This window comes from Daldinia decipiens (genome assembly GCF_022478715.1).
Source record: "Daldinia decipiens strain CBS 113046 unplaced genomic scaffold F4813scaffold_25, whole genome shotgun sequence".
NCBI classification, from domain to species: Eukaryota; Fungi; Ascomycota; class Sordariomycetes; order Xylariales; family Hypoxylaceae; genus Daldinia; species Daldinia decipiens.
This window is the reverse complement of record NW_026054568.1, coordinates 271010-297247: the sequence shown is the minus strand read 5'-3', so window position 1 is coordinate 297247 and position 26238 is coordinate 271010. Positions and strand designations below refer to the sequence as shown.

The 26238-nt window shown below is 47.8% G+C and overlaps 8 protein-coding genes across 8 annotated transcripts; 2 read left to right on the top strand and 6 right to left on the bottom strand.

Moving 5' to 3' along the window:
- Nucleotides 1-710: 710 nt before the first annotated feature.
- Nucleotides 711-2676, bottom strand: F4813DRAFT_144859 (uncharacterized protein). Its single transcript, XM_049238877.1, has 2 exons — nt 940-2676; nt 711-877 (listed from the first exon to the last, which is right to left on the bottom strand). Exon 1 carries the CDS (start codon nt 2490-2492, stop codon nt 1098-1100), a length of 1395 nt encoding a protein of 464 aa, XP_049098057.1. The 5' UTR covers nt 2493-2676; the 3' UTR covers nt 711-877; nt 940-1097.
- On the bottom strand, nt 2677-5057 carry F4813DRAFT_144839 (putative allantoate permease). The gene is made up of 2 exons (XM_049238875.1): nt 3300-5057; nt 2677-3182 (listed from the first exon to the last, which is right to left on the bottom strand). The coding sequence occupies exons 1-2, from the start codon at nt 4592-4594 to the stop codon at nt 2861-2863; spliced, it is 1617 nt and encodes a 538-aa protein (XP_049098056.1). The 5' UTR covers nt 4595-5057; the 3' UTR covers nt 2677-2860.
- Nucleotide 5058: 1 nt separating this feature from the next.
- F4813DRAFT_397772 (uncharacterized protein) lies at nt 5059-10590 on the bottom strand. Its single transcript, XM_049247975.1, has one exon. It carries the CDS (start codon nt 10103-10105, stop codon nt 5396-5398), a length of 4710 nt encoding a protein of 1569 aa, XP_049098055.1. The 5' UTR covers nt 10106-10590; the 3' UTR covers nt 5059-5395.
- An 860-nt stretch (nt 10591-11450) lies between these two features.
- F4813DRAFT_397768 (uncharacterized protein) lies at nt 11451-14317 on the bottom strand (the record flags this gene model as incomplete). The annotated part of the gene is made up of 3 exons (XM_049247974.1): nt 11451-12977; nt 13028-13707; nt 13763-14317. The coding sequence occupies 3 exons, from the start codon at nt 14315-14317 to the stop codon at nt 11954-11956; spliced, it is 2259 nt and encodes a 752-aa protein (XP_049098054.1). The 3' UTR covers nt 11451-11953.
- A 16-nt stretch (nt 14318-14333) lies between these two features.
- On the top strand, nt 14334-15925 carry F4813DRAFT_397765 (GroES-like protein). The gene is made up of 2 exons (XM_049247973.1): nt 14334-14780; nt 14845-15925. The coding sequence occupies exons 1-2, from the start codon at nt 14641-14643 to the stop codon at nt 15833-15835; spliced, it is 1131 nt and encodes a 376-aa protein (XP_049098053.1). The 5' UTR covers nt 14334-14640; the 3' UTR covers nt 15836-15925.
- Nucleotides 15926-17617: 1692 nt separating this feature from the next.
- Nucleotides 17618-19013, bottom strand: F4813DRAFT_397761 (uncharacterized protein). Its single transcript, XM_049247972.1, has one exon. The coding sequence runs from the start codon at nt 18973-18975 to the stop codon at nt 17662-17664; it is 1314 nt and encodes a 437-aa protein (XP_049098052.1). The 5' UTR covers nt 18976-19013; the 3' UTR covers nt 17618-17661.
- A 1748-nt stretch (nt 19014-20761) lies between these two features.
- F4813DRAFT_144810 (Cation/H+ exchanger) lies at nt 20762-22954 on the top strand. Its single transcript, XM_049238874.1, has 6 exons — nt 20762-20866; nt 20919-20987; nt 21048-21186; nt 21281-21845; nt 21905-22373; nt 22427-22954. The coding sequence occupies exons 1-6, from the start codon at nt 20818-20820 to the stop codon at nt 22762-22764; spliced, it is 1629 nt and encodes a 542-aa protein (XP_049098051.1). The 5' UTR covers nt 20762-20817; the 3' UTR covers nt 22765-22954.
- On the bottom strand, nt 22955-25350 carry F4813DRAFT_144807 (heterokaryon incompatibility protein-domain-containing protein). The gene has a single exon (XM_049238873.1). It carries the CDS (start codon nt 24912-24914, stop codon nt 23145-23147), a length of 1770 nt encoding a protein of 589 aa, XP_049098050.1. The 5' UTR covers nt 24915-25350; the 3' UTR covers nt 22955-23144.
- Between the last annotated feature and the right edge of the window lie 888 nt (nt 25351-26238).

Here is a 26238-nt window from a genome sequence, read left to right as displayed (position 1 = left end):
GGTAGCAGGAAGGCGACGTTGAGAGCCCGCCATCCATTTAGCCGTATATTGACGGACAAGGGGGCGAGGAAAGGGGAGGTTTATCAAAGCCGGGGTAAATGCAAAATCGAAGCGAGCGAGGGAAAAAAAAAACAACAACAACAAAAAGGAAGCTCTCTTATTTGCCTTTTCTACCCGCATTTAATTATAGCAGAGCGAATAGCATCGTCCCTAAAAGAACACCAAGGGGTCGGCTATGGGTGTTACAAGGGGGGGAAGCCCAGAAGAAGAAAAAACACCACCCCCATCCATCCTGTAGGGATAACCTCGTGCCTGCAGGCCGACGATGCGTCATGATCTATTATCGGCTCCACGAAAAAGACAAAGAGGGAGGGCTCGGTGGCTAACGAATGGACCAAGCAGAAGCGTCATATTTCAAATTCGCCCCGTTACACACACACGACATATCGCGACAATTTCTCATGGTTGACTAAGTCGAGTCCGCGCCGCCAAGCTTCGCAACGACGACGTCGTCCGGAGCCTGAGCTGCTTACGTGGTAGCATTGCGAAGAAAGGCTCCGGGAAGACCATCACAGTATCCGAAAGAAAAAAGAACCCCCCCCGATAATGATGGAGAAAGTCTTGTGGAGCTTTGGACGTATACCTTGGCTTGGAATCCATCGTGATACCATGTACAATTTGAACAAGCTATTTTTGGGACCTGATCACTATGGCAAGGTCAGGCGACGTGGGCGAGCTCAAGTCTAGACTTCAGCTCCGGGAGTCTAGAGTCATGACGATTACCAGCATTGCCACTCGATATTGCAGACATGCAGCACTCGGGTCGGATCCGTGCTCCTCTGTAAATTGCCAGATCCAAGATCCAGGAAAGCAAGCTCTTTTGGTACGCGGTGGTTGGCTTGGTTGGTATTAACTATGGCTGCTTGATTGGCTACCTACCTTCTCTCGAACCTTAGTCCTGGATCCTCCCAAAGAAAGCATGCAACTCGATCCCTCCGAGCAATAATACCGCGAGCTAGCCTCTGAGGATACTGTAAAGATGTTAGTTCAGGCAGTACTAGTCAGGGGCCTGGTCTGTAAACAGTTTCCTTCCCCTATCAAGATAGATTCCATATATGTGATTCTGGCCCTGTGGCGGGGTGTCTTGCTGTGTCGGATACGTTTGCGCTATCGTAGATACGATCCTGAAGGCTGCGAATGGTGAAGCCCAGGCTCGAGATATCTGCACGAGCCTTTCCCGGGTCCTGAAGCCGAATGTTTTCCAAGCCTGACTCTATAGTGTAGAGCCACTTCTCGATTGCAGCTTGAGTAGCTACGTTGTCGCAGGAGCTCACCGCGACATCGTAGTCCTTCCTTAGACGAGTAATTGGAGAATTATAAATGGCCGTCCACTGGGGACACTTCCGGGACATCTCGTCAAGGAACATCTTTTGAAGCATTGTTCGCGACCATTGTAGCATATGCTTGGCGAAGTCGTCTCTGGCCCCAGCCAACCATTCGCCCTCTTCATCCAGATATTCTCTCTCGTCAGGTTCTCTGGTACGTTTTATTCCTTGCAGAAACTTGGGAAGTTCGCACCCTTTCCACAGTGGAAGAGCAGATGTATGCTCCCAATCCACTACCCCGACTAGTCTATTGTGATTCATCATGATATTGGTCGGGCCTATGTCACAGTTCGTGAGCACGGTGGGCTCGAAGAGTGTGGAATCAAAGAGCCTCTCTCTCAATCTCTTCAAGCGGTCGATAATGTGTCCAGCCCTAAGAACGGCGTTTGCATTCGGGATGGCCAGGCAGTCTTTGTACTTCATGTCCAGGCGTATTTTGAGCCATTCGGCACTGTTTCGAAATGGCCCACGGCCGTGGTCATATTTCTGGTTCTCTTTCATATAGAACTCTGGTGAGACGATGACACCGATTTTATCATCTTCTTCTTGGACTCCGGTCGCACGGCCCATATATAGATTACCTATTGCGGATAATTGGTGGTCGAATGTCGCGGAGTAGAAGGACACAAACTGTCGTATCAATGACCGCTTCTTCTCGTTGCTTACCATAGCCCAATTGACTTCGCCTGCCTCGGCCGCGACAGGAAGTACTTGACCTTGGAAGCATTCTAGGACAACCCATTCGAGCCCAATCTGGGTAGTACCAGTTGGATCGAATATCAAGACCCTGGGAACTGGTAGCGACGTATACTGTCGGATCCATTCGATAGTAGAGACCTCGGCTTGCGTCTTGAAATAGGGGTCGACCGGTAGCATCACTCGTATGATAGTCTTGGTAAGTTTGTTCTCCTTGGGCTTCGTAATTAGATAGTTATAAGCATGAGAATCATTTGACAAGAGTGTAATATTGATGTCATTGCTGCACCATTCTTCGCCGAGTAGCAACTTAATGTTCTCCTCATTTGGTGCTTTCGCACAGGATCCACGGAACTCGAACTTAGCCCGCTTGACTTTCTCCTCGGGAGATCCGACTACATATCTACCCATTTTAGACGTCAAAGGTCTCTAATTAGAGATGATGGCACTGCAATGGGAAGTAATAAATAATTATCGGTCATATAATCGATTTAGTGTTGGAATGTTGGGGATAGAAGAGAAAATATCATGCGTCTAATTTAGAGAAGCACTCGAGGCATCCTTTAAATTGTAGGTCCGAAGCTACGTCAACGCATATTCTGTCTTGGAACTTATATTCGTATAGATCAGGAACTAACGGCGATGATTATTGGAAGCTGGGGAGATGGGAAGCTGGGTATTAGTTGAGGTTGCCTTATATATTATAGATTGCAGGTTAAGGAAACTCCAGACTCCGAATGAGTTTCTGATAGATGCATTTTCTTTGGATCTGAGGTGCTTTAGAGTCTGTAGCGAAACCCAAAACTGTTCCAGTCCGTTGTATCCTCGTAGTCTTCTGGTCTCAATTGAACCTCGTTGACTGTTTCAGCCATATTACGTGTATCGGCAATGTCGACCACCTTGCCCCCACCAACAGCACCAGAAGCTCCGGCGCTACCTTGGATCCCTTCTTCTCGTTGTCTCCGTTTATTGACTAACTGGAGATATACTCTGAGGATCGCAATGAGGCATATCACCAAAGCGTAACATATCATAATTGCACGGAACGCCGTGTTATACGTAGGCTCTTCGCTGGATATGAACAATTGAGGGCCAATGATACTAAGGAGGTTAGTAAGCGGTCTCTAAAGAAAGAAAAGAACTAAAGGGTTCATAACTTGGTTGTGGCAAACTAGGGCGGCGAGGGATGGTATGCACGATAGGGGGGTCGTTACATACTTTCCAGTGCAATAGGCAATAAACAGCAACGCAGTCATAGTCATCTTCTTTGTGACACCTCGGAAATTGGACTGGACAAGAGACAAAAGCAGTGGCAATGCAGACGGTCCGGTGGATAGAAGAAAATACCCAAACAGGGAGACCCCGTGGGGAATCGAGCTTCGGCTCCCAATCAACGCAGACCCGACAACTGGTGGAATAACAACAAGACCGACGAGAATACAATTCATCGATCGGAAGCGTCCGGCTATCCACCCGGTTCCGGAGATGGCTATCACAGAAATGATGGAGTAGGGAATATTAATGAGCGTCGACTCAAGTGACGTAAACCCAAACGACTTAATAACCAAGTTTGCAAAATTCTGGGTGCCACCGTTGGGAATCTGGCAGAGTAGTGCGACGGACCATATAAGCCATGTCTTGGGATCCTGCAGACATTCTCGCATCTGCACCCATTTCCAGGTCGCGTTTTCTGTGCGACCTGTACCGGCTATCACAACTCGGTCTCCCGCCCACTGTCGCTCTTCCGGAGTTAGAAATTTAGTCCCCGAAATAGTATCGGGCAATAGGAAGAGTATCCCGAACCCTAGGAGAAAAGTAGCAACGCCTAGGATGATGAACATCCAACGCCACGGATGAATATTGTCGGAAATATGACCAATTCCATAGGCAAGTAGCGACGAGATAATACCGCCTACAGAATTCCCTGCGAACCAAATACCAGTCCTAACGGGAATCTCATCTCGAGTGTACCACGTAGACGTGATGAACATTAAAGCCGGCGAAATAGTTGCCTCGGCGATACCGAGGAAAAACCTCACTGTGATCAAGCCACCAAAGTTGGAGCACGCAGCGGTTAAGGCGACTACCGCACCCCATACGAATGTGTTGGCGGCAAGATATTTTCCTATCGGTAGGCGAGCGACTAACAGTGTCGTAGGGTACGCCCAGAGGAAGTAACCAAAATAGAAGACGCTGGATACCCAGGAATAATTGGAGCCCTCTAGGTGAGTATCTTCCCTCAGACCAAACACAGACGCGCTTGACAAGATGGTCTTGTCCATGAAGTTAAAGGTGTAAGTGAGGAAGAGAAGCGGCATGATACGCCAATCAATGCGCCGCAAGATACGGCGGGCTTCATCAGGTCCAATATTGCTAACGGCACTGCCGCCACCATTCGGCACGGGGTTGTCTTCTGCTGCAGCCATAGTAAGATGATGGTCTTGACTGAGTCTGCGGCTCGACTCTGGTTGACTATGTCGAAGTAGCGGTTCTTGCTCGCTCGGCGACGGCATGGTCTTTGTAAATACCTACCTACCTATCAGGTAGTTATGTAGTGCGAGCCGAGGCGACAATCTCTAGCGAATCAACGAGGTCGATCTTGACCGGCCATTTCCGGCGCTACTGATGCAGAGGTTGCGGTCGCGATAACGTCTTCCCTAAGAGGGTAAACGGACTGGGATGTGTTATTAAAGATAAAGAAGAAAAGGTTGTGGTAGACATATCTTAATCGCGGAAATGGACTATAATAGACTTTCGTAATATGGAGACTACCTCATATTATATTGGTATCCTACATGTAGCTATATCTTGTTAAAAGAGGAATCTTCGGTTTGATTGCGCGTTTGAACTGGTGAAGGGGAATACCTGGTACCTAAAATGTACTTACTACCAGCCATAGGCCTTAGCCACATTGCTGATCAAATTCAGGGGCATAGTGGCTAGAGATGGTTACCTAATAAGTTCCAATTCCTTGAAAGAATACGAATACGCATGTCCGCGTAACAACACAAAAATAAATCCGCAATGTCACAATCACGATATCTTCAACCTGGGAAAATTGTCATAGATGACAAAAGAAATAATCTGACTTAATGACGGCTACCTATTACTATTCCTATTACCATGTACATACATTGCATGTCCCACACCGCAAGCTAATGCTTACGTCCATACGTGCGGTGACATTTCCATTATTACGCTGTTGTTAGTCAATCAGCCTCCGTGCTGTAGACGAGATGAGATGCATTCCAATCAATTTCTTCTTCTCATTTCTTTCTTTTCTTTTTTAATATCTCCTTTACCCACTCACTCACTCACAACTCCACATCTCTCGGCGCGCTCGCTACCAGGAACAAGCCAAGCGGGCACGCGTCAGTCGAGTCTTGCGCGAACCGTAGCGAGGTTTGACTGCCGGGCGCGCTGCTCAGCTCGACGACTACGTCTTCGCCGCTGGGACACGCAAAGGACTCGATGGTGTACGCGTTGCCTGGCGCGATGGTGAGGCGGTTGTAGCTCTGCGCCATGTCCGGGAGATTATCCCGCGTTGTGTCTAGGTCCACATCGCCGTCGAGACGTGAGAACTCGACTGCTCCCGAGCCAGTGACATCAAACGATGAGGGCTGTGCGTCTTCTGCCTCCTCCTCGGGGAAGAATAACACGAGCTTGCATGTCTTACCGCTGCCGCTGGCTGGGACGTGGAACTTGAAAATGCTGGAGATCGTGGATGTTACCTCGCCCGAGATAGATGATCCGTATGCCTTGTTCGGGCGCGAACTGTCAACGGCGATTATTAGATCCGGGGACTCCCATTGGCCGGTCAGCTCGCCGGGACAGGTTGGAGAAGACGGGGCACGATTGAAAAGGCCTGTCGCCCGTCTGGGAATTTTAGACGGCGCCCATGTTGTGTCCTTGGACTGTTCGGGGGCATTATTTCCTTCCGATTCCGACGAGTGTTTATCTCCGTCATCACTACCAGTTACCTCCGGCGGCGGCGGTGGCGGCGGTGGTGGTGGTCCAGTGGGGTTACCGGGACCACCAGACTGAGCCGGGGGCGTTGGCTGCGGAGGAGGCATACGAGGGCTAGATGCAGGCGGCGGGCCAGATTCGGGTGGTGGGCCAGTGGGATATCCCGGCTGGCCAGATGGCGGTCCGTTCGGATATCCTGGGTTGCTCGGCGTCTCTGCCGGTGGGGGAGGTGGTGGAGGAGGTGGTCCTGTGGGATATCCTGGTTGACTAGACGGCGGTCCGTTCGGATAACCTGGAGTATTCGATGTTTCTGCCGGTGGCGGCGGCGGCGGTCCCGTTGGATACCCCGGATGACCAGATGGTGGTCCATTCGGGTACCCTGGAGTGCCTGGCGTCTCTGGCGGCGGCGGTGACCCTGTTGGATAGCTAGGAACGCTCGAGGACTCCTCTGGGGGCGCTGTTGTCGTGCTTGGCACCTGAGGCGTTTCCGAAGTTGGGGATGAGGGAGTCGGGATTCCAGCTGAGGTAGTGGGATATCCGTTTGGCGTAGTAGGCGACGTTCCAGGAACCCCAGGCGACGTATTAGGGTATCCAGGTGACGTCGTAGGAACCTCGGGTGTCGTACTTGGAACTTCCGTTTCCGTGGTCGAGCCCGAAGTTGTAGTCGCACCAGGGTAAGTCGAAGTACCTGGAGTGCTAGGGGTCTCTGCAGGTGCGGTTGATGTAGAAGGTACACCTGGAACACTGGTAGTTGGAGATGTGCCGGGATAAGTCGTCCCGGGAGTCGTGCCTGGAGTTGTACCCGGAGTGGTCTCACTCATAGTGGTAGGCACGCCCGGAATACTAGTAGTCGGTGATTCTCCAGGTGTAGTCGAAGTTGTCGGGCAAGAACTCGTGGTGGTGGTCTCCACAACCGTTGTAGATGTTCCAGGATAGGTCGTACCGCCTGGGGGAGTTGTCTCACTTGTAGTGGGCAGTGTATTTGGGACACTCGTAGTTGGAGACGTCCCAGGATAGGTTGAACCACCCGGCGTCGTCCAAGTTGAAGTTGTGGGTATACCTGGAATGCTAGTAGTCGGAGATGTGCCGGGGTAAGTCGTGCCCGGAGTTGTGCCTGGAATTGTCTCACTTGTAGTTGGAGGTACACCTGGTATACTAGTAGTGGGCGACTCTCCAGGTGAGGTTGAAGTTGTCGGACACGAACTAGTAGTTGCGGTCTCTACTACTGTTGTAGATGTGCCTGGGTAAGTTGAACCTCCCGGAGTCGTCCAGGTTGTTGGAGATGTTCCAGGATAAGTCGAGGCACCTGGAGTCGTCTCACTTGTGATAGGAGGTATGCCAGGGACGCTGGTTGTTGACTCGCCAGGTGAGGTAGAGGTTGTCGGGCACGAACTTGTAGTGGTAGTCTCCACGACTGTGGTAGATGATCCAGGGGATGTCACGGGAGATGTGCCAGGATAGGTTGATTCTCCAGAGGTCCAACTTGTTGAAATACCCGGGCTCGTGGTTTCACTGGGGGCTGATGTAGTTGAGTAAGTCCACGTAGATGAAGGGCCCGTTCCTCCAGGTGATGTAGTCGAATAAGTCCACGTAGACGAAGGACTCGTTTCCACTGGAGGTGTGGTGCCTGGGTAAGTCGAGGGGCCTGTATTAGTAGTCCAAACGGGTGGTGTAGTTTCAGTAGGCGGCGAAGTTCCAGGACCTGAAGTACCAGGAATGCCAGGGGTACTACTCCAGGTACTACTCCAGGTACTACTCCAGGTACTACTCCAGGTACTCCAGGTTCTGCTGCTGGACATCTTGGGGCACTCGGTCGATTCCGATGGGCACTCGGGAACTACTACCGTCTCTGAGCTAGTGAATGTAGAGGTCCCTGGAGAAGTACCTGGATAAGTCTCGCTAGTCTGCACAGGTGGAGGCGTGGTACCGGGGACATTTGTCGTTGGCGATTCCGGGGGAGGAGGGGGGGGGGGAGGACCGGTGGGGTACCATGGAGTTGTTGTAGGTGTCTCTGGAGGCGTGCTGGGCGTCTCTGGGGGAGGAATGACCGTCGTAGGGTAAGTTGCCGGTGGCGGAACTTCCGTGCTGGACATTACAGGGCTTGTCTCTTGGGTAGTTGTAGGAACGCCTGGGTACGTTGTGGGAGGGGTCGACTCAGGCGGGGGGACCTCTGGCGTGGTCCACGGAGGACTTGTCCATTGAGTAGTTGTCGGCGTCTCTGGTGGAGGGATAACTGTCGTGGGGTACCCTGGACTTGTAGGAGTCCCCGGCGACGACCACTGGGGGCTTGTCCCTCCCGTAGTCGAGGGCGTTTCCGGTGGTGGCACGACTGTGGTCGGATACCACGGAGTAGTAGGAACCCACGGTGTCTCTGGAGAAGTTACAGGAGTCGTTCCGGGCGGAGGAACCTCTGGTGTTGTCCACGGAGGACTTGTCCATTGCGTAGTGGTTGGTGTTTCCGGCGGAGGAACAACCGTCGTGGGGTAACCTGGGCCTGTGGAAGTCCACGGTGGCGATGTTTCGGGGCTTGTTCCTCCTGTGGTGGTGGGAGTCTCCGGTGGAGGAACAATTGTTGTTGGATACCACGGAGTAGTAGGAACCGACGGTGTTTCCGGAGGGCTCACGGGTGTCTCCGGCGGTGACGTTCCCGGGCTTGTTCCCTGTGTATTCGATGGGGGTGGGATAACTGTGGTTGGATACCACGAGGTAGTAGAAATCCACGGTGTTTCAGGCGATGTCATAGGAGGGCTCGTTCCAGATGGAGGAGGCTGTGGTGTGGTCTCCGGAGGACTAGTTTCTTGAGTTGTCGTAGGTGTTTCCGGTGGAGGAATAGCCGTTGTCGGATACCACGGAGAAGTAGGTACTGTCGACGTCCATGTAGAAGTCCACGGAGAAGTCGTAGGAGGAACCTCCGGCGTGGTTTCTGGGGGGCTTGTCTCCTGAGTGGTTGTCGGCATCTCCGGAGAAGTCATAGGAGTTGTCATAGGCGGTGGAGGCGGAGGCGGAGGCGGAGGCATCTGCGTCGTGGGAGTTTCCGGCGGGGGAATTTCCGTTGTAGGCGTCTCCGGAGGACTAGTGCCAGGACTGGTTTCTTGTGTGTTTGAGGGCGTCTCTGGGGGGCTAGTAGCAGGATAAGTTCCTTGTGTACTTGACGGCATCTCCGGGGTAGTTACTGGTGGCGGAGCCTCCGTAGTTGGAGACTCTGGGGGAGCAGTGCCCCCCGGAGGAGCTGTTTGTCCAGGACACTCAGTAACGGTAGAAACACAGTTCGTATTTGGTACGGTAACGAAAACAGTAGTTGTCATCGGCATACATGGACCTGAGCCGCCTCCGGAACCAGTCGACCATGGTGGGGGTGCGCCTCCACCGGGTGGCATAGTGCCGGGCGTTCCAGGATAAGTCCAGGTGGCACCCGGGGGGCCAGTTCCCGTATCTCCAGGCCCTGTAGTTCCAGACCCTCCTGTTTCACCCGGAGGCATATTCGAACCACCACTCCATGGAGCTGTACCGCTCGCTCCGGGGTATGTCGAGCCTATAGCCGGAGCAGTTCCCGAAGCGCCAGAACCTGATCCTGAGCCTGAGCCTGGACCCGACCCCGAATCACACGATGAAGGATAACACCCGCTCGCTATCAATGAAATCTTGTTGCAGTTGGTTCCTCCAGGCCACAGGTATATCATCACCACACCATCCTCTCCCGTGGCGCATTGCCAGAAACTAGACTGGCCATTGTACGTCAACTCCCCATTGCAACCGATAGCAAATCCGCCTTCGGGGTTTTGGCCGGCGTCACATTGGAGCACAGTACTTGGCGGAGTCCACCAACAACCGCGACCTTGGGAGTCGGATATCGTATCGCCATTCAGAACAAACCCAGACTGTACGACGCTAGTTCCGGGAAGTCCACCTTTAGTCTGACCACCGTCATATTGGCCAACTTGGCCAGTGAATGAGCCACCTGTCGAAAGCGTAAAGCTACATCCACTCTGGCGCGCAACGAGGGAATATGCGCCGCTCACGATGGAGGACAGAACAAGCGGCTTGCTTGCCCGTATCATTTTAACGGTATTATCACAGCCAAACACTCGGGCTGTTGTTCGAAGATTCTTGGGGTCAGATATAAAAAGTTGCCCCGAAACGATAGACTGAAGAAAAGAAAAACTTAAGCTGAAGCAAAAGATAGAGAAGCCATCGAGCTTATATTTCAGATACCCAGGGATAAGGGAGGCCTTGATACGAGAAAACTGAAAAACTTGATTTCCGTTCTAGTTTTAGAAACATTCGAGAAGCAACGTCATGAACTGACAGTCTAACATGAGATGAAAGTTTGTATTAGTAAATAGGATAATTCTCGGTGCGGCTCATCATTCCGCAGGCATATCCAGTACTACGTACAATGTTATTAGGTGAGTTCGGGTGCTCATGAGGGTCTAATGATGATATTCCAATCATAATTCCAAGCTCAGGCACGGGGACGTACATCCTGGTGTTCGTGAAGGGGAGATCGGCAAAAAGGACTCCACATAGCATAGTTAGATCTCGTGAAATCAAAAGATATAATATGTTGACGCAATTCAAACAGAGAGATGATGTGTGCATTATGCGAGGTTCGTATTTTAACGTTGGCCAACCCCTGAATGAGTCGTGCAAACTACTCTTACCGTAATAAGATGTCGAGTGCCTGATTATGATTATAGTGTAATCTACATATACACGGCGCCGAGGATTCGGGGAATAAACAAATATTTTATGGTGTAGTTTCGTCCGGATGTATCAAAGTGTGGACTATACCTACAGCGGACTATACCCATAGCATAATTGTATGACCAAAAAGAACCTTTGGTTTGCTTAATTCCCCAAGAATAAACTCGAGGTAATTATTAAGACATCTCGTGAAAAATCAAAAACTGCTCCTTAGTGCTCGACTTCCTCCTCCACTAAAACGGATGTATTATTCGGCCCTACAAGGGAACTCTACCGTCAATATCGTATTTAGAGGGTGATTAAGCTTTTGGTGCTAACTATCCTTAGAATTGCATTCTACCCAACAGGATATATCCTTGGCTGATATTACTAGAAATAGCTCCTCAGATTGTTGCTCCTCAAGGTGACTTGGTTATAATCCCTCTGAGATTCGACTAAGGTGCTCTCTAGGGGCGCTCCCTACCCCCAATCCATGTTAAACTCTATATTACGAGATATGAACCGTTCCCAAACTAGCCGAGTACTTGGCGTGCCCGTCGTCCTTATTTTTAAGTTTGACGTCGTGTTGATACTATCCCACAAACAATACCATATTCAGGTCGGCGAATCTCTACGACATTTTCCTAACAGCTGTAAGAACTAAATAGTTAATCCTAACGACTCTATAGACTCTCGATTTAAGCGGAAAGCCGCCTCGGGGTCGAAACAGCGGGATTATATTAGTCTGGTAGAGTAAAATCGAAGTATTCATCCTAACTCTATGAAATGTACCATGCAGCCAACCGTTTATTAACTTCTGTCACATACCCAACTACCAATCACTTCCCTAGCCAACCTCTTTTAACCCTTCTCAACTGCATTTGAATAACAGTCTAATTGGGCCGGCATCGGCTACGGCCCGCAAGGACAACCTGCCACCCCATACATAAACTGTCAAATCCTTATATCTCCGCGTTATTCGAGGAGGAGGAGGAGGTAAAAATTACCTCGTTTAAGTTCGGTCCCGACTGCTGCAGCTCAGGTAGAGTTAACATTGCCTACGCATAGGATCATGGACTGCAATGATTCGTAATAAACGCCCTAGCAAAAAACAATACGACCACAAATTTCCCAAGGCATGGGATGGTATAATAAAGAACTCGAGAAATGGTGCCTCGTTTCTTCGAAGGTTTCCTTGAGGCGAGTTATTTCGTCAAGTTCCATCATATGGGCCTCGCATCGAGAGCTGCGAACAGGTTATCCCACGTTATCGAATCGGGATTCATCTCGCTTTGACTTGCAAACTGCCAGAATTCGTCGAAGGAACTAACATCAAGGCCACCCTCTGTGGTTTGCATATCTAGACTAAGCTCCGGCTGCATCTGGATGTCAGGAAGAAGACTGAAGCTACCAGCACTACTCCCACTGGTTACGCCAGCAGCATTCTCGGGTGTTGAAGCGGTTTGATGGGTCAGATATACTTCATGCTTCTGCAAGACGTCGCGTAATGAACTTAGGAAACGACTAGGAAGCGGAGAGATGTGTCTGTCATCATCAAACTTCTGGAAAGCCGCCCTCACCTTAGCCTTGATCTCTATCTCGTCTACTTCGTGTCTATTGAAGCATAAATCCATAACCATAACTACCAACGCAAGATGCATGTAGTGCATAGCCAGTCCCATTCGGGCTGTCGCGTAAGCAGGTGAATCAAACTCGGTCGGATCTTCGTACCCCTGAATGACGGCACATGCTGATTCTAAGCAAGCCAATCTCGAGTAAGAATACCGGGAATCATGAGACTGTCGTAGTAGAAATCTTTGGTGTAGCTTGCACCGTCTACTATGAGCTGCGTTGGTGATGGCATATCTCATATGAGGGATGTAAGGATATACTGTCTCGAATATCCTACTCTTCTCCCGACTTTCGGGGTCAGTCTTAAAGAAGAAAGGAAGACTTGAGATAAAATCTTGTAGTTTCTTATCAAGAGCTATGATATTCTCATATGGCATCTCCATAGCCTTTGATGTATCCAGTGGTACTGTGTCAGCCACTTCTCTACACAGGTGTGCAAGTCGAATCCTTTCGAGAAGAAAAGCCATGCCACTTGGTGGAGGACCGTCTATGGACTCATTCTCCTCGCTCAAGGAAATTTCGTCATGGAAATGGTATTTTGGAAGCTTGACGTTGATATGATTCGGATGAATGAAGTACATGCCCTCTTGAGGTCCGCTGATGGTTGACTGTAACCTATGGAAACATCAATATTAAAAGGGTAGTATATGAGAGGCGAAGCATACCAGTCTTCGGCTGCAATATGCCAAAATACTCTACGTCTAACCTCGCGATCTATCGAAGCACGGACGCTGGACGTCTTCTCAGCAGTGTTCTCGTCTTCGGCATCTAACCGATGTAGACGAAGATCCCTAGCAATAGAAGCCGCCGTAGTTGATAAAAGACGGCCTCTTGCCGAAAATCCATCAAGATGGAACGAAAGGAGAGAAATGAAGATGTAGGCTTGGACATCTTCCAATGTGCCTGACGTATTCCTGCGTGAATAATCTAGGACATCTAAGGCAGCCTTGCCTATGGCCTTTGAGATATGTACAGCCTCTTGTTCATTAGTTGCTATTTCGGAATCCTCGGAGCACCGATAGAAGAACCCAGAAAGCGCAAAGATAGAAAGCAGCAAACCAGCTTGTCCAAGCGGAATAGATTCGCCTTGGCTAATTTTCATATAAACCGTTTTGATAAGAGACCGGATAGTAGGTATGTGTAAAATGCGACACATGTGATCTATATTAGATTCAAAATTCTGGAAAAGTAGGGTTGCTTCTCGGTATGTTGGAAATGTCACAATGGTATTGCTCAACGGGTATTGATCAGGGATAGCTACTGTCTGCTGGACAGGGACTCGCATTTTATGGATTTCGTGTGCTCCGCCGATTCTAAAGACTAAGCTACAAGATAAGGGAGAAATCTGCTTGGATTAGGGGCCTACGTACTTGGAATAACGTGGGAGTTATTTTACATACTAGTTCATCTTCTCTTGTTCCAATATTCTCTAGGAAATGTGAATCTTTGTCTCGATTGTGGTGGACGTCAGGCTCCACGATGTGACCTGAAATGGGGGTGGATGACGATAGATTTGCGTGACGACGGTTGCCATCGGACGCATGCTGTGAGTGAGCTTCGAGAGGAGGCGACTTGAGAACAGCAGATTCCAATCGCTCAATTCTTCCTATAATTTCCGCAAGATTGTGTTCTGTAGTAGCCGTCTCTGTTCGTCTTTGGGGCGGAACTAGGAAATGACAGTTGATGCCGCGTGCAGCACAATTCGAGCACGGCTGGATCCGATTGCATTTCAACTTTTTCGATCGACATGATTGACATGATACCGGGTCCGGACGGGCCTTGGCTCTCTGTCTAATAGACTGCATACTAACACGATAATATCGAGAACTGCTGGATACATAGAGGATGAGGGCGTGAGGTCCATGGAGCTCCGCTTTAGGATCCGCGGAGTCCGGTGAATCCCTGTCAGTCCCCTGACTAAAACGGAGCACGACAGATGGGAAGATGGACAACATTAGTCAGATTTCTAGGGTTAGCCTCATCGACTTACCCGGTGAACGACCCAGTATATGGTTAACTCCGTCATGTATAATCATAAGAGGACATTATAAATAATATATTCCTTCTACTAGTGGCATCTTCCGAATATGCTGCGTGCTAGGGTTGACCTCCGCGGACCCTCGATCTAGCGATGGGGAGGAAATGATAAGAGAAAGGGGTATAAATACGTTGTTCGTGAACAACACATCGCTAACTCTACTAGCAACATCTCACAACGGCTAAATCGCAACTATTCGAAAATCCTATCAATTCTAAGTTCTTCAACAACTATATCACTATGAAAGAAGTAGTTATCCAAAGCTCTCTCGATGCATTCGTGGTTATCGAATCTCCTATTCCCACCCCGAGAGACAAATATGTTGTCGTCAAGGTCATTGTCTCCGGAATGAACCCAAAGGACTGGAAATATCCTTACTGGTATGAATTTTCCAGCATTAACACCGGCATCTTTGGGAATTGGTAAAAGCTAACTTTTATATAGGAGCGGGAAACCTGTGAACAGCGGCGATGACATCGCTGGAATCGTTCACTCCGTCGGCAAGGATGTCTACGAGTTCAAGCCAGGTGACCGCGTGGTAGCGTACCACGAAGTCATGACAGCAAATGGCAGCTTTGCAGAATATGCCGTAGCTCCAGACTGGACAACCTTCCATCTTCCGCACAATGTGTCCTTCGAGGAGGCTGCAACTATTCCCACTGCCGCTCATACTGCTATGATGGCTTTGTATGTTAACTTGAAACTTCCTTCTCCTTTTGAGGAGAGGGGGTTTCCAGAAGGAAAGAAAGTGCCTTTCCTCATATACGGTATCTCTTCGGCCTGCGGAGCATTCGCTGCCCAACTCGCCCGACTGTCGGGTCTTGGTCCTATCATCGGAGTTGCTGGAAGAGCTAGTGACTTCGCAAAGACCTTAGCTGACCACGTCCTTGACTATCGGAAGGGCGAGGATGCATTAGTCGCAGGTGTTGAAGAAATCCTCGCCAAGGAAGGTCTGGGCAATAAAGTTCCTTTTATTTTCGACGCAATCAGTGAGGGCGAGTCGTTCGAAGTAACTACTCGGGTTGTTGACCCTAATGGCGGCAGCATCGCCACCGTAATGCCTTTCCAGTATTTCGCGAACACTCGGGAAGATTTCAAGTTCCCGGATGGCGTAGAAGTTTCCAACACCGTTGTTCCCAAGGTCTTCTCGACCCATAAGGACCTCGGGTTTATCTGGTCTAGATATTTCGGGCGTCTATTGGAAGCTGGAAAGTTGAAGGGACACCCGTATGAGGTTATTCCAGGAGGGTTAAATAGTGTTCTGACAGGCTTGAATAAGCTAAAAGATGGACAGGCTAGTGGGGTGAAATATGTCTACAGGATTGAGGAATCTGGAGATGTCACTACTGGGTTGCATAAGTTGGATCCTGCCCTGGTTTCTCACAAGAATTCCCGGAGGGTTGAAGAGTTCTTCAAGTTCAAGCTTCCTTATTGACACTCGACGATAGTACTACGCGAGGGATGCGGATACTTCTAGTCACGCTCATACCTTAAGTATTCCACATTAACAATATTATATCGCAGCTAAGACAGAAATCAATTTTGTATTTTGCTAACCCGCGTAACAATGTGGCAATGCTACATGACATTAATGACCTAACCTAGAGTCTGTGCTTATTTCCTCCGCCTTATTTATCTTATCTTGAGCTCTTGAGTGTGACGGCAGAAGCATGTAGCATTGGATGTAGCGCGTCCTTTTATTCAGCCATGCTGTTGTCAAGGGCCTGAAGGGCGGTCAGACGTCCCTGAAATATCTCTGCAAATTCCAACCAGAGCGTGATGATGTACTGGATTTTGGCCCGGAGAGAATCCGTTATTTCGGCAGCTACCTCCAACAGGTCGGCAGCTCTGACATCCATATTCGCGAAGGCGTTGAGGGTGGATTGAAGAGCACGAGTCATGTTCGCAAGATCGGTGACCACAGCCATTGTATCGGCGGGCGTATTGCAGTGGCAGAGGAAGTCGTGTATATTCTGGTACATTATTTCCAATGTTAGTGTATTGGCTAATTTAGAGTAAGACCTGGTTCTTGGACGATCGCAGCACTTACCTCGACCAACTCTTGCGTGGCTGTAACTCTGGCATTGGCATCCTCTAGGTCAATAGGGAGCAGGTGGGTTGATACCCATTCCGGGAGAGGAACAACGTGAGCCATGCTGAATTGGTAAAGACGTCCGTCTGTTCGTAGGTGCGTGGTATGATTTGCAGGTGTGGGCTAAGTGGTTTTGCAGGTGAAAGGTTGTAAAGGAAGTAAAGTTTTGGGAGCACAACGGGATCCGCGATAAAAATAAACATGTGTATGTGTGCGTGTGTGTACTCGGGGTAGATAAATAATGTTGGAAGTGAGAGACATGCCCCGTAATACTGACCGGCAACAAGGTTGGCCTACTACCTAAGCGACGACGTGTTTGTTGATGTTGTCTCGGAGGATCTTGGAATAACGCGGGGACTTGAACTACCGAGGTACCTACATACCATAATTTCACGTAATGCCTTGCGTTTGCCATTCATTTTCTATATTACGCGTCGTAACTTAAAAGGTGGCGTTGATAATATATACCTATCTACCTGTTGCCCCTTCCCTCACTTCTTAATAAAATACCTATCACCGTGGACTGTGAAGTGATAGAGTGGTCTGTGATTACATCTTATGAATGAGGCACCTAAAGCTAGTCCGTCAGTCTACGGCTGAATTAGTGAACTACCAAGACACCAAAGACAAAGACCTCCCAGCTACCTATATTCACAGTTAGGTCCTAGATATATCGGTCCATAGGTCCTCTCGCTTCAACAAAGCCGATTCTTATCCAGGTAAATAGATATTTCTAGAAACCCCCCCTCTAACATTTTTCTTTTATTTACCCTTCACACTTTTTACTATTTTTCAAATCCACATCATCAGTCATTCTATTGATATTCAATGGGTGGGTAAAAGAATTCATGGAACCAGAAGCTACCAGGGCAATAATTCAGATTGTAAGATTATGCTACTAAGATCCGGGAATTTAGTGGGTCTAAGCCGGTATGCCCGGTCCGGGTGGGTTTCTGTTCGGTGTGGGGCTCCTCCGGAATTGATCACGCCACACAAAGGCTTTTTTTCTGTTGTTGTAATCTCAAGTTAGCTATTGATGCCTACGCGTCTACTTGACTTGTAAAGGAGACGCGGTCCCTTATTTCCCTATTATTTACCTGGTTATTTAAAAGCTAGTGCAACCCCCTATTTAGAGGTTCAACAAGATTCTCGAATAAGACATTAATCTTTCAAGGTCCAAAAATCCGGCCATCGTCGTGTATAGTCCAGCCTTCGGGAGGCTGAAATTTTGGAACACAATCTTCGGTCAATCCTCCCTCTGCTACATCTAGCATCCGGACACCAGCAGTCTCCTCATACAACCACATGTTGCACGAGACATCTGTCAATGCAAGCCATTCCACTTTCGTTCGCATCACGGGTGTAACAGGTTTGAAATAGATTCTTTTGGAGGCGTATGGACCAGGTATCCGAGTTCCATTGCTGGCTTGGACCCAGGCGTACCTTTCCGTAAGAAGTTGCACGCCCTCTCTTGTTGATATAAGATCTTGACCACCTTCCTCCCTAGGCATGCGAATTAAAAATGCTTCCCTATGGAATTTTCTGCCTTGTCTACTAATCAAGTTTTTGGAAGGCAGGCTTTCGCTATTCCCCTCCAAGATATCACGACGTACCCATGCCCCCCATGCTTTGTGCCAACCGTTCAAAGGTAGGGCATCAATAACCCATAACTTCTGGAGCCTAGGCGCGTTTCCCGATGACTTTAATATGGTCAAGTAATCCGTTAAAATGCTCATGGCGTGAACATCGGAACAATCGCATACTATAGAGCGGGAAACTCTAGAAATAACGGGATTGGTAGACGCTACTTTGATCAAACACTGCTCCAGCCTTAATATTTGGATAGGCCGAAAGCTTTCCTTGTCTGTTGACGGCTGTGTCGTAAAGCCATATCCAAAGGCTTCAGGGCACAGTTCTGGGAAGTTTAGTCGTAGGAATTGTAATTGAGGTAGCACTCGACGAATAGAAGGACATAGATGTACCTGACTATCGTCGGGAAAATTCTCGTAGCTCGTACTCATAATGTCAATTTCCAGGCATATGCAAGTAGGAGGCAGGTGATCAATAATGGGAGCAACCAGTCTCCTCGGTGCACATAAGTTGGCGAACGCACCATACGACGTAGTGAGCGAAAAAGATTTCAAATTGGCCATTTTCGCGAGTCGCGAGGGAAGCTTCAGAAGGTCGTCATGTAGTTGGAGAAATGCAAGCCTTTCATCGTCTGGCCCGCCTACTAGGTTTATATGGAGAGTAAATGTACTGATAACCGCATCATTCAAGTCGGAAGGGGGTTTGGTCCATTTAGAGAAGATCTTTGGGGTCAACGCGATGTGCTTGTATAATATAGAGGAAGCCAGGCGTGACCATCGTTTGCAGCAAAGTGTACATTGAACCAATGCTGCAGGCAGTAAATTGCCAAAGATGCATAATAAGAGCTCGTTAGATAGAGCTGAAATGGTCATATATTGGTCCTTCAACCGCATGTTTGGTGATTGTAGAGAATCTCGAGACCTATGGTTCTGAGCAGCCGAGCGAGGGGGAAGGGGAAGGGGATCACTATGGTCGGTGTGATTAAAATTGGCATTATATATACCTACGATACCCTACCTAGATGTGGATACTATTTTTCACAACAAGCGGAAATCTCAAGGTAGGATTCTGTAACTATTCCGTGTTAACCAATGGCCATTACTTAGCTGCCTGAAGTCCCTTGTTTGAGTGGAGACTTGGGCTGCTGTTGGTAGCAGAGCTGTATATGTATGATCAGGAGACTCTGCATCAATGCGGCCCAGGTAACAAGGGTTATGATCTCTGGTACAGGGTGCATTCTGCAAGGCAAGGAACCATATCTATTTTTGGTATTGCTAACGCTGGATAGTGCTGGTAGCTAACATAGCAAGAGATATAGTTCGTATTATACTACTTTATTGTTTGCTATATTAACGATGTCATGAAAGACCTATCTAAAACGTTCACAATTTCAATGTTTAAATCCGAAGCCCGTCGGTTACCTGGGTAAGTTTGAACAACAGCTGTTCTACTCGGCCTAGGTACAGTTTGGTTGTTATTAGATAATTGAATGTCATATGTAATACAATAATAGGTCACTATGACGATGCGACAGTCGACCCCCAATGGTCTAGAATATGAAGCCTCTTCGTATCACTTATGCTGCCATACGGAGGACATTAAGCTCATAAGCCACTAAAATATCATTCCCAGGCTTGATCAACCGTATGCCTACCTTGATTCTGAGTGTTTACAATGAAAAATTTCCCCTTATGACCTCTTAGCCTAAGACGTCCAAGTTTTGCATCTGATTCTTTTACTTTTAACAAGAGGCGGCAGCCATCAAGTTCAGAAGGACGATTCATTCGAGGCAATGGGTACAGGCAATAGGTACCATGCTAGATGGCTTGATCTCTTGGGTTAAGAGGCAGTTAGTCACTTTAACAGAATGAGAAGTAGTCTCTCAACGAGTCACCACGAACCTTTTCTCCAATAGATCGACATTTCGATACTTATATTACTTCATACTGATGAATTTATGGTTCACCAGTTGACTGGATCTATTCTAGGTAAGCTATCACAGTCAAATCCCCACGTACTACCAAGAACTGACCCTATTTGAAAAGTGTACAATGATCTTGTATCCCCCTTTGTTCACCCGTCACGCACGTGTGATACTCTCGGCATTTTGTCTCGTACAGGCCCTTACGAATAGCAGACTTTTAACTATCGCATCTTTGCCCTGAAAATGCCATGGCTCTTGTACAACCACTACTTGTCGTTGTACTTGCTTCGTCAGCTACTCGCTCCGCATGATGTAGTTACTCGATACACATAAATCCCTCCAATGACTGTACTAATTAGCGACACATGCTTTCCTTGCGAGTCGTTCGACAAAATATTGAGTCGATCAGACTTGTTGATGCTTGTTTTCAAGGGCAGCTAAGACATGTCTGGGGCTAAAAAAGGGGGAGCACACCGGGTCTTTGCAGAGGGCCTTAGGTGCTTCTTAGCGAGGCATGGTGGCTGAAGAAGTACCATTAAGAGAAGATTCATTCCTCAATTTGGAATGGATCGGTACACCATTGCCAAGCCGGAGATTTCACTGACTTACACGCACATTATCCTTACCAGCGGGCGTAGATCTACACGTACATCGTTATTTCATTCTAGCTTGTGATTGTCTACTTTGTTGTATTTCCTTGGCACATCCCCCTGGCTGTTCCATATCAAGGATTCAAGTTAGAACCAAACCTCTGGGTCCTTCTTTACACACATACGATTAACCGACACCGACAACAACGCCAGATATCGCGATGCCGTCCCTAGATGTGAGCGAGCTGAACATCGTCGTTTCTGTGCTTGGTAAGTTCATAAAAATCTTAGTAGATAGAATAATGATTCTGACTTATTTTAGGTGCTTTCACTGTAATATATGGCCTGGTAGCTGTTAAGTTAAAGGGTGTTTGGTATCTTGGGGAGGCATGTTAGTGCGCTTCTTATAATATACTATCTATATGTTTACCTATTGCTAACTATCCACCAGTGCCAGCGGTTCTCATCGGGACGATCTTGGGTCCTATCGCGGCAAGGTTCCTGGACGCGAAACGATGGGGGTCAGCTACACCAGACCAGCAAGATGCGATAACTCTTGGTGTAATGAGGGTTATGATTGGTATTCAACTGTGAGTCTGGTATAAGTACTTTTCTTTAGAAAGGTATTTGACCCTCTCGAATGAACTCACCTGTCTAACCGGGTTTCAATTCCGACTATTGTAGGGTCATTGCGGGATACCAGTTACCCGCCAGATATCTTCAACTACACCATAAAGCGTTGATCGTCTGCCTTGTTCCCATCATGGCATTGATGTGGTTGGCAACCTCCGTTTGCGTACTCGCAACGATCCCTAAGATTTCGTTACTCGCAGCTCTTGTTATGGGAGCATGTGTTACATCTACAGATCCGATCCTCTCACAAGCCGTCGCCAAGGGCCCGTTCGCTGACAAGTATGTGGCTCGGCCTCTCCGAGAGATCATTTCAGCTGAAGCCGGTGCTAACGATGGTTTCGCTTCGCCTTTCCTCATGCTTGCTGTTAACCTCCTACGCCTCACGGAGAACAGGGAGGAAAAGCTTGTAGAGCGCGGTCGAGGTGTTGGCGAGGATACGCGTGATGTCGGCATTGCCTTGGGGAACTGGGTGATCGAAACTCTTATCTACATCGTATTACTAGCCGTCGTATACGGGGCTGTTACGGGGTACTGTGCTCGGATGGGAGTTAGATTTTCACTATCCCGAAGATGGATCGACTCGGAGAGCTATCTACTTTTCCCGACAGCATTGGGTGTAAGTGCCTCTGACAGCCCCCTATTTTATATTTAAGCGATGCTGATGAAATATAACAGCTGTTTATTGTTGGAACTTGCGGCGCTATCGGTACAAGTGATCTTCTTGCTTGCTTTGTCGCAGGTTGCGCATTAAACTGGGATGGCCAGTTCCTTGCGGAGACGGAACGCCGCCACGACGAAGTGAATTCGTGCATTGACGTTATGCTCAACTTTGGCGGCTTCATGTATATCGGTATTACTATGCCTTGGCAGGAATTCCATCAACCCACTACTACTGGCATTACTTATCCTCGTCTCTTTGGTTTAGGCCTCCTCGTTCTCCTATTTCGACGAATCCCTGCTTTACTTCTTACTTATAAGACGATGCCGGCAGTTGTAAAAAGCTGGAAGGAAGCGTTATTCATGGGATATTTTGGCCCGATAGGTGTTGGGGCGGTATACTATCTCCAGCATACACGATTGCTGTTCCCGAAGGAAAAAGTAGCTAGTGCGAGGGAGCGGGAACTCCTTGACGCTATATGTCCAGGTTAGTTGTGTTTATTTGATACCCCCGTACTCGTTAGCTAATCTATTCTCCAGTGGTATACTTCCTCGTCCTCTTCTCGATCGTAGTACACGGCCTTTCAATACCAATTCTTAGTGCCATCTACAAATACACCAACGTCCGACCGATTACTGAAGATGCTGTTGCAATTAGACGAAGGAGCATCTATATGGCGACTCCGGTGAATGCTTTTGCGGGGGATCATGATACGTTCATCGTCTATAACAGATTCTTCCGCCCTTTTGTAAACATGGCGACACTTCCAATTACACGCTCTCGTAATCGTAGCGACATCGACAGTGTCTCGACAGAAGCTGAAGAGGATAAAAAGCGTTCTCAGTTGGTCGGTATAAATAGAATGACCGCAAGATAGGACAATTAGAGAGATGGGAAGTTTCCTATGTTTATCTACCTAAACTATAGAAGACATCACCCTGAAATGAGACTTGATGGAAAGGTCTGACAAACTCTATGTACGAAGTTATGAAGCTGTTTTGTACATCTGTGTCAGCCTATTGTATATAGACTTAATATTTCATTACTGGCCATATTAATATATTTTGGGGCTGCCATTTGCTCGTTCCAATAACTTATATCAAATGTTAAAACTGCCCCTATAGAAAGATTTAAATCTTATGTTACCTGTAAGCGAATTCTCCATATACCTCGAGCAGGACCATGACTACCTCACCTTTCCCATTTGATTTCCTCAATAGACAATGCGGGAGTACAGGCCAGCCGGCATCCCAATTCTTACCTCAAGACAATATCAGTAGCAGGCTTATCAAGTTCTATTGCCTCACCTTCCATTATTCCGTCTATATAAGAGGATCCAATGAAAAGAAGTTCATTGGTTGACAATGACTGTCCTTCACTTGGCCTCAATACAAACGGCATTTTCCCACCAGACAGGATCCAAACCTGGTCTCCGACTTCTGCATGGTTAGGGCCAAAGCCCAGTAAGCCCGTCTTAGTGATAATCATTTGCCTATGAGCAATGTTTCCAAATATGCTCTCGTATATCTCGTTTTTGATACCGGTTTGAACGAACTTCTTTGCTAACGCTATATCTTCTGACGTCGCTTCGCCCTCGGGGAATAATTCTGGATCGACTTTGATGTTACCTACTAATCCTTTCCAGAAAGAGTCTGGGAATGAATTTGTGTCGTAGGTTGACTCGTGACGTGGTTGGCTTTTATAGAATTCTTCAGCAATTCCATACCAGTCTTGAATCAACCGAACCACACCGGCACGTGAAACATTGGAAGTGTCAGGCTCATCGATGCGTGACCTTGGCCCTGGCCCAGCCACGACTATAGAATCAACCATATAGCCTGTCAACTCTAAGGTATTCGATATCTGGTCGTATCGGAATCGGGACCAATCAATCGTAGTTTCGCCGCAGGCATTATAGCAGTCGTATGTACTCATTAAGTACCAGGCACAGTCATTCCCATCTACAGTCATTGAGAACTGAATATGACTGACGCCCATGTCTAAAGCCCAGCGCGGTATATCTGGCGTACTCTCTGGAAGGTTGCGTAAACATCGTAAGGCGATGGGATGTAAGCTTTTCTGACATTCAATCAGGTCCGCGGTGAACATAGCATAGAGGGTAGCTCGAGATAGTCCATAATCACATGATCGAACCCGGGGGAGAGTTCCAGGTGGGAAAAGCCCGATAAATCCATAGACTTTGTCAAGGGGGTTTGATGCATTGCGAAAACTCCAGCGAAACGCTGTGTCTAAAGGCCCTTGACGATTTTCCTTGGCGAAAACAAAGCCCCTTACTTGTGAGAGGATATTGTAGAGAGCGTCATTATAGGCGTACATAACAGGGTCATAAGGAAGAGATACCCATCTTGCAGCTGCGGAAACGAGCACTTCCCATTGTATGGATAATTCACCCCACAAGACGCAGGCTTTAGGAGGAAGGATTGCTTCTTGCAACGTCCACATTCGAGCCCACCACGGGTTATTTTTCAAGCCGATCGTATACAACGCTCGCATCGGCTCACGTAGAGCTTCCACTGAGTCAAAGTCGACAGAAGCGCTCAGTTCCGAAGTTCCCTCTTGCTTTCGCCTGCCCTCGCTCAAATAGTGAAGGAAGTCTAGCGCAATTTGAGCATCAGAGAGTGAAATATCTTGCCCAATCTCGCCCAACCAAATCAGGCATTGACTTGTCGTAGAGTATATGCGGCCCATGAGAGAAACTTGCTTAGCTTTCTCTTCCTCATCCTGTTGATTGATACACAGCTGATCCACCCAAACAGTCCGAATCTTGTCTGAAAGACGAACGCGTCTCAAAACGGCCGCAAGGTTTGTTGTAATCGGGACATCATTCCCATCGACACTAATATTCGTGACATCCTGTACGGTTCCCCATACATATGATAGTGTCTCAAATTCAATATCCGTAGGAAAAGGAACAACTCGAGTTTGGCATTGTATCGGGGCGTCGCTATTATTCAAGCCTGAAGAAGGTAGTAGGTCTAGGATCCGTATCTCGGTTTTGGATAGCATGATTACCGAAATATACGGGAGTAATATTGGTTAAGGGAGTCGTATCTAAGTAGGGGTCTAGAGTATGTCATTTGAGGGAAATATAAGAGATTCTCCTCGACTGATTATACTACGCCGTCCCTACTTAGCCGCAGTATACTCTACCTGGTTGGCATGAGCGCTAAGTAGCTAATTTTGACTAGCGACGCGCTTTGGGTATAACCATACTATATAGGTTCAGCAGCCCTCGTCGCCTGCACGACACCGCTTGAATAAAACCTAAACCGGACTAGGGTAGTTATAAAATCCGGCGCTTATAAGGCACAGCTTAATATTACATAGGTTAGGTTGCAACGAGACTCATAAGAGGTAGGTATGTACCTACGTGACTAAATGAGGGGTTTTCGATATTAATGTGCTGCTACTATACAATATAGAGATATACAATATAGAGAATAACTAGCGACAAAGCATTCAACCAGCTACAAGGAGAAAGTCTACGCCAATATAAAGATTCAAGATTATAAATTCTGCTATGTATATCTAAACTAGGACATACTTCTGACTAATAATCAAGCTGACTTTGGCGACAAGATCTTGCTTAACCCCTAACAATAAAACTTTCGACGATCATTCTATTCAAAGAATCTTACGTAAGCTCCGCCACCAAACAGAACCCCGTATTTTGATTATCTGTAGAAGATGATAACTTCGTAACTGCGTCTCTTGCAGCTCGAAGACTGCTCGCAGCCCTCTTATGTCTAGGATCAACCCATGGTCGACTCTTCGTAGCTTAGATAAGTTGTGCAGCTATGAGCTAGGTACCATAAATATATTTGCTCACTGTAAGCAACGTTACGTAGGTGTTTTGTTATAAATACTCCGACATTATACACACTAAATGAACTGATATTACTACCGGCTTTTGCCTTCTCGCATACAGATAATTAAGAAATCGGCTATCAATTAAGGGCTAATCCGAAATACTTCCGTATAGGTGTGCTTCCCCCTATTTAAACGTTTTTAACTTTTATAGAAGACATACGTTTTCAGGAATATTGTATGGTTCAAGATAATCTTATATAGACCCTTAAAATCTGGTACGCTATCCCCAGTTTCACTCGTTTCTTTATGTAATTAAAACGGAGCACCCTCCATGTGTACATACGAGGAGGCGAAAGCCGGCACTAACAAGTCTCACGATGATGGCGTGATTTATATGGCATCAAATCCCTCACAATTCTCACAGCCCCGACTTCAGCCTCACTAGGCTGTCAAGATCCGTATACAGAGATACCTATACTTTTGTTTAGACGCTCAGTTAAACTGCCGGATGCGCACCTGA